General features: G+C 37.5%; 1 protein-coding gene across 3 annotated transcripts in view; it reads right to left on the bottom strand.

Annotated features, from left to right (window-relative positions):
* Positions 1 to 4,357: 4,357 nt before the first annotated feature.
* Positions 4,358 to 12,033, bottom strand: part of grb10b (growth factor receptor-bound protein 10b) — a 62,885-nt gene continuing 55,209 nt past the window's right edge. For all 3 annotated transcript variants that reach the window (XM_054621099.1, XM_054621098.1, XM_054621100.1), the window contains 8 exons: positions 11,679 to 11,789; positions 11,277 to 11,375; positions 11,094 to 11,171; positions 10,659 to 10,775; positions 10,081 to 10,147; positions 9,887 to 9,974; positions 9,607 to 9,700; positions 4,358 to 9,201 (listed from right to left, as the gene is read on the bottom strand). In XM_054621099.1, coding sequence (XP_054477074.1) covers positions 9,055 to 9,201; positions 9,607 to 9,700; positions 9,887 to 9,974; positions 10,081 to 10,147; positions 10,659 to 10,775; positions 11,094 to 11,171; positions 11,277 to 11,375; positions 11,679 to 11,789 — 801 coding nt within the window. In that variant the 3' untranslated portion in view covers positions 4,358 to 9,054. The remainder of the gene's footprint in view (positions 9,202 to 9,606; positions 9,701 to 9,886; positions 9,975 to 10,080; positions 10,148 to 10,658; positions 10,776 to 11,093; positions 11,172 to 11,276; positions 11,376 to 11,678; positions 11,790 to 12,033) is intronic.

Below are 12,033 nucleotides of genomic sequence, written 5' to 3'. Positions count from 1 at the left end.
TGACAGTATTAGTAAATATTGTAAATACTGTGCATTGCTGGTGATACTAATGCTAGGAACTTCCTTGTATAAACACCAATATATACAGTATTTCTGTATGGGCTTAAGAAAGTCTGGTTAAATAACAACATAATTAAATGTCTGATAATGAAGCCATTCTTTGTAAGTTTCAGTTTTCCAAATACACAAATCAAGGATATACTAAATAAAGTAAAAGCTAATTTGAAAATGTATCTTGTTGTAGGCTGCTCCTGCTTTTAGTTTCTGTTGTATTTTTCTGTGGGAATTATTTTTGAAAATTGTTATTGGATCGTTATTAAATTAAACCTTCATTACACAACATGAGACTAATAGCAAACAATAGCCGCCTTGATCTCGTGAGGTTATCGTTTCCCACATTTGCATTATGTCAAAGCAATTTGGGATCAAGCTGGACACTAATCTAACCAACACGCAGTTTACAGCGATCGCCGGTGATCGATTCTGCGCAGGACTGGCTCATCTCTAATAAGACTAATATCAGGCTTTAAAGAAACACAAGGGAAACACAAAACTACTGAGGTCCGAAGCATAAACTACCGGGGTGGATTAGAAAAGGCTCAATCCCAATCTCCACACTCACAATCTCACAGACTTTGATGCACGTTCCCGCAAACCCTGGAAAGGTGAAGGGGTATCCAGAGACAAAAAAGCTGCCTGCCAGTCAGGTGACAAGGAATCATACAGCATCGCCTGAAAAAGACTAAAAGCTGGCATGAAGGAGAAAAAGCGGATGTGTCAAGAGCATAAAATGTATACGGTCAAGAGAGACATGTGAGAGACCTCAACTTGACAGCATTAAAATTTGTTAAGATCCAGAATGTCACAGGCTACAAAAGCAGATGTGTCCCCATCATGTGTACATGTGCATATGACAGAATACATTCATCAACACGTGTTGAGGAAAATCCATCTTATATACAACTTTATACAACTTAATATAACTTGTTATGTTGAACCCCAATAACCTGTTTGGTTATCATGATTTCAAGGAGTGAAAGGCCAGATGTGCTTTGTTATGGTCCACTTGACAAGATGTGATTGGCTGGAAGTGATGACCACAAAAGTATATAAGATATGATGCAAGGACGAACGTGTTGAATGTTGTTGTAAGCTCGTCTGCAATAAAATATCCCAGCTGGTTGCAAACTCCAAGAACTGCGTCTCTTCATTGGTTTTCTGCCACAACACACGGAAAATGGAAGCGAGGGGATTGGATTAAGCGCAGCTACTGCCCTAGGCTGTCCACGGCCGACCATTGTATTAAGTGCAGGGACTGATCGCGACCTTCCACGACCGCCCATGGCGACCGCCCAGACACACCTGCAGGATCAAATGCCACTAAAAGCGAAGTTGACTCTACCAGGGAGGAGAGCTGAGATGGAAGTAAAGCTAACCCAGCTGTTACTAAAGGCAACTCAACTACCCAGTGTACTCATGGCTGTCTGATGTCCAGACAGGAATATAAAATGGATGAAATAAGACTTCTGGCTAACCCAGCAACAGGAGGTCGGTGGCTATATCTTTACAGAGATCTAGCTTAATTGTGTCTTTCCGGATCAAGCTGCACTTGATGGGAACAGAGGACGGAGCGCAGGACTCAGATGGGAATCTGTGTTTACATTAATCATTTTTGGTGCTTAATCATAGTAAAAGTTTATAGACAATGTTTTCCTGTGGCACTCGCCCCCATTCTGATGAAGTGCTATGAGACTGATTCTCCAGCATATCATAAACAACCAGCCAACCTGCACCCTTACCTGTTTGCATACAGAGCTGACGGACATTATGGCCCTCCACTCAGCCCTTAAACATCTTGAAATGAACAACACCTAGAATATTGTTTGTTGATTTCAGCCCAGCATTCAAAACAATAGCCCCAAGAAACTGACAGGTAAACTTAGCACTCTCTAGCACTCTGTACACCCACAACTGCAAACCCCAAAATGAAGTTGTGAAGTCTGCTGATGACACTACCATCATCAGCCATATTACTTACTAACAAAGATGAGTCTTTATATAGTGCGGAAATCAACAATCTTGCAGAGTGGTGCTCAGAGAACAACCTGCTGCTGAACATCAGTAAAACGAATGAGCTGATTGTTGATTTTAGGAAAAAGGAGTTCTTGTTAACTTTCACAGTGTAGTGTCATGTAAAATATTACATTCATATGTATAAATGCACACATACAAATCTCAAACACAGTATATTTTGTCTATGCTTTCACATCACACAACACTGTGCACATTGCGGTAAATGATTATAAGTTCTGTTAGAAGGTCAAGTACTCCGGACAGGGCATTCTAGTGCCTGGCCGTGCGATGGAATAGAACAGAGACACTTAAAGAAGGAATGTGCCTTTACGACCAACTGACCACAGATAACAAAGGCTCTTTTTTACAACTAATTGACCAAGGCCCTCAGAAAATCTAAAAGTCTAAACCAAGAGCCGCCTCTCTCATTTTTGGACCTATCATATTCAACTCACAAAACCTATATAACATGATGCGCACTCTGTATAAGCGCCTTTTAGTTGCTGAACTTCTCAGTACTGCTAGGCCCGTGCACGTATAACTGCTGGGCGATATACTCCTGTTATCCTCAAATAAATACCAATTTGTTTTAATTTGAATCTGGTGTAGAAGTCTCTCTTGTTTTCCACTCAACAGTAGCAATAGAAAGCACCCTGACTGGAAACATTACAAACCGACATGGGATGTGCATGGCCCAGGACAGGAAAACATCGAGATTTGATTCACGACATTATGAACAAATATTACCAATGTAGAAAAACACCAGGAAATGCACTGCTATGCTATCATATCAGCTTAGCTAGCACTCGAGAGTCAGCCTTAATACAATACTGAAGTAGCTACTCAACAACTACATGAAACACATGAATCTTCTTTCCAAATTGCTCGGTAAACATTGGTTCCCAATTTAATGATATAGTATTTGGTACTTTTGGCACTTTACATTTCATTAGACCTGAGAAAACAGGAAAATGATGAGTCAGGCAACAAGTGGCTTCTTGATTCAACCTCTTCTCGAGCTTTGAGAGGACGCTGCATGCGCACATACAAGTCCACTGTTGCGAGGCAAAATCACAGCAGGTTAAAATGCAGCTCTGAGGAAGTTAGTATTATAGATCCTTCTATTTCATCACGGTTATTTCAAACTAAGACAGTACATTTTAAATTTGAGTAAATTACCAAAATCACAGATTCATCATATCAAATATTAATTGAATAAACAAAAAGGTGACCATACATTTTTGGTGTGTCACACTGACATGAGATTTGATGGACTATGCGTTTTTCTTATCTCATCTTGTGTTATCCTGTAACCTACCTGTTAATGATTCTCAGGTACTATGAATGTTCTCAGTTGAGGTGTTAAGCTGGCAAAGGGTTTATAGACAATCTCAGGGTAACCCATCTACAGACAAAAACACTCTTTTATAGTCAACTATTATCATTAAATGTCAAGCAGATGCAGAATTGCTTGGAGAACAAGATTCCATAAAACTCAATCCATTACAGAAACACTACAAACAAACTATGGCCCTGAAGTCTTCCGTTCAGTGAGCATCTTTCACAATGTCAACAAATACTGAACATTATAAACTCTCGATTTCAGGGCCACTGCATTGGATTGCATTACATTATTACGCTATTTTCTCCATCCAATAAGTACCCAAACATACGTTCTTAATGTTTGTGTAAAGTGTTTCTGTTTATTTCTTTTTTTTTTGCACACTGTAAAACTTCCAAATATGTTAATCTTCTTTAACACTTTAAGCCTTGGAACCTTACTATTTTTGCATGACTGATAATCCAAAGGACGAGACACACCACACCAAGGTTAAATTCTCAGTAGGATCAATGCAGTGTTCTTACTGGGGGACCTCACATTAACCTGATTTCCTCTCCATCAGCATTTATAGATCACATAATTAATCATTTGCTGGATTTAATGGTTCCACGTGCTGCTATATTGTTGCCCATGATAACTGATGACTCTTTATCAGCCCTTGAATCTGTTGTGATATTGCACCATCTAGCGGACATTATAGGACAAGACTAGTTATAGGAATAGTGGATAGGACCTATTGTTTTTAGATTCTGGACACACCTCAATTTGCAAAACAATAGTTATGACAACCAATGCACATGCAGTGTGGTTTACATAACATTCCATTACATAAATATTATACCTATATAGCTGTGTTTCATTCTTAAATTAACAAATGTTTCAAAGGAGGTTTCCCCCAATAAAGACAAAACTTTTCTTTCATATCAATGTATTAATGTTTTATTCTAATTACAATAAACAGAATATATCAGTCCCTTATTTGTACAAAAATACCTGAAAAGGTTACAATTAAGATTTATAAGCCATTCAAATATTTACAGATTGAAGCAAAGCACATTTTGAATACAGGAGCTCTCTCTTAAAGAACAAGAGATACGTTTCTGTTTTCTCTTTTGCATTCCCTGAAATACACAATAGTTTATATTTTTATATATAGATATATTTTTTACTTTACTCATTTGTACAGCCACGGTATCTTGCATTGTGACTTCATGAAAATGCATTAGTAGAGAGGATAATCAATCAATCCATCTTTGCAGGATCTGGGCCAATTCACTTTCAACTCCAAAAGTAAACTGAAAGTATGACGGAAATTACAAGCTTTCATTCTCAATCACCTTTCATCAGAATCATTTGGAGTGCCATTTTCTGTTTTTGAATTGAATACAAATTTCAAGGTGTTTGAGTGTGAATGTTCCCCTCTGAATGGTAGCTTTGTTTGTCATTTGGTCCACATGTTAGGTCTGGTTTGTGCAGAGACAAATAAGTCATCAGAGGCACCATCTGTGGTTACAAGTTAGCTGGTACCTAAACTGACACTGCTCCATTGTCAGTTATATTATTTACATGTTTGAGTGTAATTATATATATCTCAACAGTTTAAACAACAGTTTAAACAACAGAACGAGCAAGACTGTTAACTGTACTTTTTAAACAGTACTGGGTTTTCTCCAATTACTGTTGCAAGTATTTTTTACCCGTGAGCAACCCAATTACATTCATTTCTGTTAAGTGTAAAAACATTGATATCAAAATCCCCTGATTTTTTCCCCCATATATTTACTAATTTAATTTACTTTCTGCCTATTGCATTGAGAGTGAGTGGACATGACCGGTTTTATGCAAATTCACATCCCACCTTCAAGGCTACCATTCACGTCAGTCAGTAAAAGATAATACTGGGAGTTTGAGGACGAGTGCAGAGTGGGAGGACTGAACTGAAACTCAGGGAACTTAGATTAGAAATTAGAAACAGCTAGCATCAAGCTTTCAGTGGGGCCCAATAGTTTAAGATGACTTTCCGCAAGCACAAAATTATTAATGTATTCTCATAATCCTGATTCCTCCACATGTCCTCATTGACAGTGACATAATCTCTACACAATACAATCAAAATCCACATTCATGCAAATGATAAAGGCTTCCCTACCAAGTTAAGTTTACCCATTCTGCTGAAAGGAGGTCAATGCTGTAACCTTTCTAGCAATGTTGCTCTTGTATGGTTTTACTTAAATGGAATTATCACATCCCTGGTCATTGCAGTTTGAAGGTATAAGATATAGTGCCTAAATGTGTGTCTGTCTGTGGGTGGTGATGCTTGGGGCAGCTGTTATTCATTTATTTAATAACATCTAATCTAATAGAGGATTTAACTCAAACATAAAATGATTTTTTATCTACACCTACTTTTCTAAAAGTCTTTCTGCATGGCAAGTTGTTTGATAATGAATTATGAGAATGTTGAGGCTTACATTTTTACTTTAATTCATACCTATTTTTTTCCCGAGTTTAGGTCACCACAAAAGAGTGATGACGAGAACACTTGAGGCTTTTTAAGATAAATAGGTGGGAATTCTTTACAGCGGATATTTTTATAGATCTGGGAGAAATGAGAACAGTAATTAAAAGGGTAAAAGAAATGGGTTTTTTTGTTTTGTTTTCAATTCCAAACATTCCATCTGTCATCTATTGGAAGGACAATGGTAACACTATGGATTGCAGTGTGCTTTAAAACATCAGTCCACAAAAAATATGACAAAAATATTTGTAAATAAAACAAACAAAAAAAAACAATAGATGCTATGTCATGACAATAAAAATAATAACTACAATAATAATAATAATAATAATAAATCACACTGATCAATCATTTCATGGTAATGACAATAGAAAACAGAACAGCGCTGAGAAAAAGATATCTAAAAATTTCAAGTAATCAGTCACATCCAGATAAATAAATACATTTTGCTGCAACAATACTTGCATCTTAGATAAATAATGGTGACCATGCATAGAGACTCAATATGGTGCGGCTATTTTGCATCTCATATGTTCAGTATACCTTAAGATAACCTGCAGGTCATTAAATCATGGCTGTTGATGTTGCATCACAGGGACGTACAGATATATGACTAATGGTCTGCTGGCTGGTGACCTGACCAGAGCTGCCGACAAATCTTGGACTAAATAAAATTTATTTTTTATTTTCTCTGTGAGCATGAGTTTTTAGAAAATGTCATGTATAGTTTGGGAAAAACAAACTAAAAAAAAAGAAAACAGTCGTTTGTGGTACGACATTTTAAAGAGGGTAATTACTGGGAGTGACAGACTCTGAGTATGAACATCACCAGAAATACTTCCAAAAACTTTGGGCATCTACCTACTGTAGGCCTTACCATCATTTGAGATTGCTGGGTTTTGCCTTTCATGTGTTATCCATTGAGTGACATACTGCCAAACATGATCAATAGTTGCTAAAAAAGTATCCCCATCTCTTCAAAAAGAAATTGAATGCAAGTTATTCATAGTAACCAAACTAAAATCTTCCATCCACTATAGTTAATTACAGGAGCTGCATCTTAGATATGGCTAAACAAAAGTTAATGCATTCAAACACTTTGTTCTGACTGACCTTGGCTGGCACTAGGAAAACAACAGATTTTGCTGAAATTGCTCTGTCGGGCACAAAAAAGTAGGTCTATCCAGTGCACTCAAACTGAAGAGTTTAACTTGCTCTATTTTCGGTCTGATGCTCCCATTTGTGTAGATCAAAAACATAAATCATGTACTAGAGGCAACACAGTAAATAAAAGTGAAGGGACATGGGTTCAAATATTCAATGTGGGCCCTGTAGCACTTATATTACTTAGTACTTTTGCAGTCAGAAGTCCTAGAATTTCCAGTTTTTCTGCCAACAGCTAATTTTTCATAGACAGTCTGGCTGAATTCGTAATGAGGTGGGCTTGCAGTGGGCAGGAGACGCATATGTGATACTATTAGTTCACAAGTACTTCCAGGCAGAAAAAGGCAGCATTATGCGGAATGTATTGCACAGTCTACTATCGGTGTGGAGTCAGAGCCTACTAAATCATGCTCCAGACACATTTATGTCTAACAGCAGCTCACTAACTTCCAACAGGTACAAGTAGGATGCAATTTGTAGGACATGCGACACTTAGGTGAAAAGAGGGTCCAGAACCAGGACAGAGGTTTCCCACCTGATCGACTGTGTCTTTAGGCTGACAAAGATTATTATTTTTGTTTCCTCTGATTTGCTGTCACTTGAAAAACGGCAGAAGGAAACATACGTGGCTATCCTTCACTGTCCTGTGGTGAGGAAAACAAAAGATGTATACCCTTTATAGTCCCACTTTATCTTTTGCAACAGGTGTCATCATGCCTTAGACTGACATACACTAAAGCATCTTGGTGCATTTAATAATTTCTCTCAAGTAGTTAACGTTTTTCACTTTCCAACTTTACAGTCACCAAAACTGTCTTCCTGGTTGCAAACTTCCTCTAGCTTTATGACTTATTAATTCACCCTGAATGACACCATAGTTTGAGAAAATTGCTGTTGAAGCTAAATGGGACATACTTTAAAGATATGGAGCATGCAATAGCATAACAAGTACAAAATGACCTTATTGTAGCAGATGTAAATAATGAAGAGGTGCAAATATCTAGAACGCAAAAGGTGGGCTTTAAAAAAATATATTATTAAAGAGACTATTGATAGCAATACATAACTGCAATGAAAGTATCATAAAGAAAGGAAACCCTTTGAGGTGACAAATGAACAAAAGCATTTCTGTGATGGTTGACAATGCAGATTATTAGAAAAATACTTTGTTTCAACAGATCCAGGTCATTTGCCATTTTTTTCAGGCTTCTTTGAATTGACAAATTCTGATGTGTCGCAAACTTAAAATGATTCAAAAGCAACACTTATTCTGGCGCCTCCAAATCTTATCCACATTGAATTTGACATGTCCTTACATGCCTATGACACTAGAGGGCGGTAGCACTATCTCACAGTTAAGACAGCTGAGAAGTCATGCACCGTCATAAGGCCACTCCCAGTTCCAAGAGTGCAAAACTAAGAGACAATCAATTCTCCATCTACAGTATATTTTTGAGGACGCGTGATGAAGATTGTAGAGAATGTAGTCTCTACAGTTTGTTCTCGGGGAGCACAAAAGTGGTCCAAACAAAAGCTTGAACTGTCCTGCTGATTGTCCAGTTGAAGGGGCAACAGTCTATACTAGAAAACCTAGTAAATAAAACCTTGAGGGTCACTGTGTCCAAGCTTATTAATGACTATGGTTAGCAAGATTGTGGAAGATTTTGCAACAGCATTGACACAAACGGCAGTGTTCATCTCCATCTTCTCTCTTCTTGACTGAGGAACCTCGTGAGCAAGTTTTGCATCCGACTCCTCAAACATCCATGCAAAAGGATTCCAAAGTGTCAGCAGTCTCCGGCGGACTCACGGCAATATAAAATGACAACGAAACATCAGTAAATTCACCAGCTTCTTGTAAAGATTAAAAACAAAAGAAAGATTCTTGTTGTTTTGTTTGTTTTAGGCAGAGTCAGGTCAAGTGATAGGGGTCATGGGGTCAGATGATCCAAAGGTGTCATAAGGCCACGACGGTGCACGGGTGTTTGAGTTTAGAAGGCAGCACTCCTCTGTTGAGCTGGTAGAACTCCACCAGCTGAATCAGGTCGGTGAATTTGGTGGCGCCGTCGTCAAGGCTGAAGAAGACTTGGCCGTCCTCTTCACACTGCCAATGTCAAAGGATCCGGGCAAGAGGGAGCAGGGACACACCGCATGGCAAGAGAAAAGACAGGAAACAACATCAGGCCATTTCTTTAAAAGGACCATAAAAATGTTTTTACATGTTCAGGCTTTTTAGCAACAATTCACATAATAATAAGCATATTATTATACATTTTCTTATATATATTTTCTTAGATTAATTTCCTAGATTTGTGCAACCTTTTTTATTCAAGTAAGACCAAATTCATATTAGCCATTTAATGGTTAATGGTTTTCTTTAATAGACACAAGACATACAAACCACTTTTACTACTTTTTAAACTTCTTTCAACACAATGACTTCTTTTAAATAAAATAAAACATTTAATGTTAAAAAGCTCAAACAAATTAAACACCAAGAAATGCATACCGGTAGTATCTGGAAATGTTTGATTTTCTGGTGATGGCACAATGTGAGCACAAAGGCCTTGGGGTTACTCTGACTGACTCTCAGCAGAAACAACCTGTTCATCAAGAGAAAGACAAATGCTGTGAGAAAAATATTCAGTTGACTTGATTTTATGGATGCATTAAGGTAGAATATAATTGTTTTTATATAATTTAACTTATTAATTTGTGCTTTATTCATATTCAGTGAATAGGAAAACTGAATATGTAAAATTAAGTTTAAGCTCCGGCGGCTTACTTACCCATCGACTTGTCCCTGCTGGTGAATAATGCGATGGGATTCTTCTCTGGTTATCCTGCCGTGGAACCACAACTGAGCTATGTGGATGACTGCAGAGAAATAAAAATAAGTTTTTTAATACACTGTCAATTTTTCCGAAAAATTTTAATTTAAGGAAAAAGTGTGAAAATGAATTGTAAATGATTTTGCATTTACCTGAGCTTAGTGAGGAGTGGTGTAGTGGACTGTGGGAGCCTAATACGTTCATTCGTTGACTCCTCTTCTGAGAGAGATGCCGCAAACAGACAAAACAACAGGGATTAGTTCATGAGCTGGTGGTTTATTCTCCGTATTTACAGTTCTTCTCAACAAATGGTTGCAGGGCTTTACTTTTCCTACCAGTGAAGACATATTCAGACAACAGTTATTACAGTATAGTAAAATGATTTCCTCACCTTAAATAAGAAAAAATCAACACTGGATTAAAATGACTAAATCATTGTGGACTGAATTTAAACCCCTAAATCCCAATCCATTATGTTAAATCTAATTTCATTCATTCTAACATTTAACATTTTGCCTGCTGCCCCACCAAGCAATATCAGCTTTATGAATAGACAAAAAAAAACTTCTGTCAGGTCAAAACAACTGAAATATCAACACTTACAACCAGAGATAAATTAGCTCTGTAAATATGTTTGAGCAAATTAAATAGTGCCAACTGCAGAGATCTTTTGAGGTTCACTCCAAGCATTGCTGACAGAGATAAAATAAAAACTGAGGTTGTGTCTCACCCTCCACGCATGTCCCTCCTCCATGGCAGCGCTCTGAGCTTCTACAGGATTGTCAATCACCCTGCCTATCCTCCCTGAGAAATCCATTGCCACAAGGGAGTTCTCTGATACACTCCGCTAGGGGGAGACAGAGATACACATCAGTCAAAATGTGGATGCACAGGCATCGACAGAAATGCAGCAATGTACAAATTTAAGGCAGTGAAATAAAACGTTTTGTTTTTTCTTTTGTCCTTCATCTCCTAAACTTGTTAGACTAGTTAGTTAGCTGTTTGTTGTGCATACATCACAATGGTATTCCAGCAAAATCAAATGTTTTGCTTATGTCAAATATCTGGGAGTTTTTCGAAGCAATGTTGTCACGCTGAAAAAGTTGATTCAGTGGTTTAGGTTTTAAGGTGCTTTGACTGAATAAAAAAATAAAAATAAACTTACCACAGGTGTTGAGAAGTGTGAAAGTAAGGTTTTTCTTTGTAGGGGAATCTTATAATTCTGGTACAACACAATCCCATACTGCAAAGAAAAAGGAACACACTGGTAAAGCAACACTATCATAATTCTTGGTGAGTATGTTGGACACATCATCAAAAACTGTCATATATTTTTAAATGTTGTTACCTTGAAGAGCCTGAAGGCAGTCATCCAACAGATCCTGCCCTGTTCATCCTCCGCACACAGCATCCTCAATTCCTTCAACTCCCCTCGACATTTATTGGGCTGCGAATTAACAGAATTATAACATTAAATAATATCAGCATCATCATCACTACCAGCACCAACATTATCACCATCATCACTGATGGAAGAAACTGAGCTGACAATGATAAGGAAAATCTACAAAATTTGAAATATATAAAACTTTGTAATAAAATTAAATATCAGATAAATACAGCTATAAACCAGAACACTAACCCTCTTATATGCTTGCCAAAAAACAGGGAGCTGCATAGCTTCTGTCAATCATTCCTCGCCTCATAATATTTCATTAGAAATCAGCTTCATCCCACTCCTGAGACTCACCTTGATACAGAACCCATAGTCTGTGGGTGCCCCGTGCTGTTTTTTGCCCGTCATGACAGTGAAGACGTTGCTGTCGTCAAGGTCTGCTAGAAACTGTAGATGTCTGGGCTCCTGGACACAGAAATAATGAATAAGTTAGAACACCCCAGAGGGAAACAGCCTGGAGGTATACTGACAGACATATGCAGAGAGGCCACCATCAATAAAAGACTTTATTCTTTAGAGGTTATTACGTTTTATTTGGAATATTAACTTATCATTTATTACTATGAAGATTTCAAAACAATATGCATTTGAATTATTTATCGATAAATTATGAAAATTACATAGAAATATATTGTGTCCCTTGAAGATG

The sequence above is a fragment of the Anoplopoma fimbria genome, chromosome 20 (genome assembly GCF_027596085.1).
Source record: "Anoplopoma fimbria isolate UVic2021 breed Golden Eagle Sablefish chromosome 20, Afim_UVic_2022, whole genome shotgun sequence".
Classification (NCBI taxonomy): Eukaryota; Metazoa; Chordata; class Actinopteri; order Perciformes; family Anoplopomatidae; genus Anoplopoma; species Anoplopoma fimbria.
Note: the sequence above shows the minus strand (reverse complement) of the source record. Positions and strands in the feature narration are given on the sequence as shown.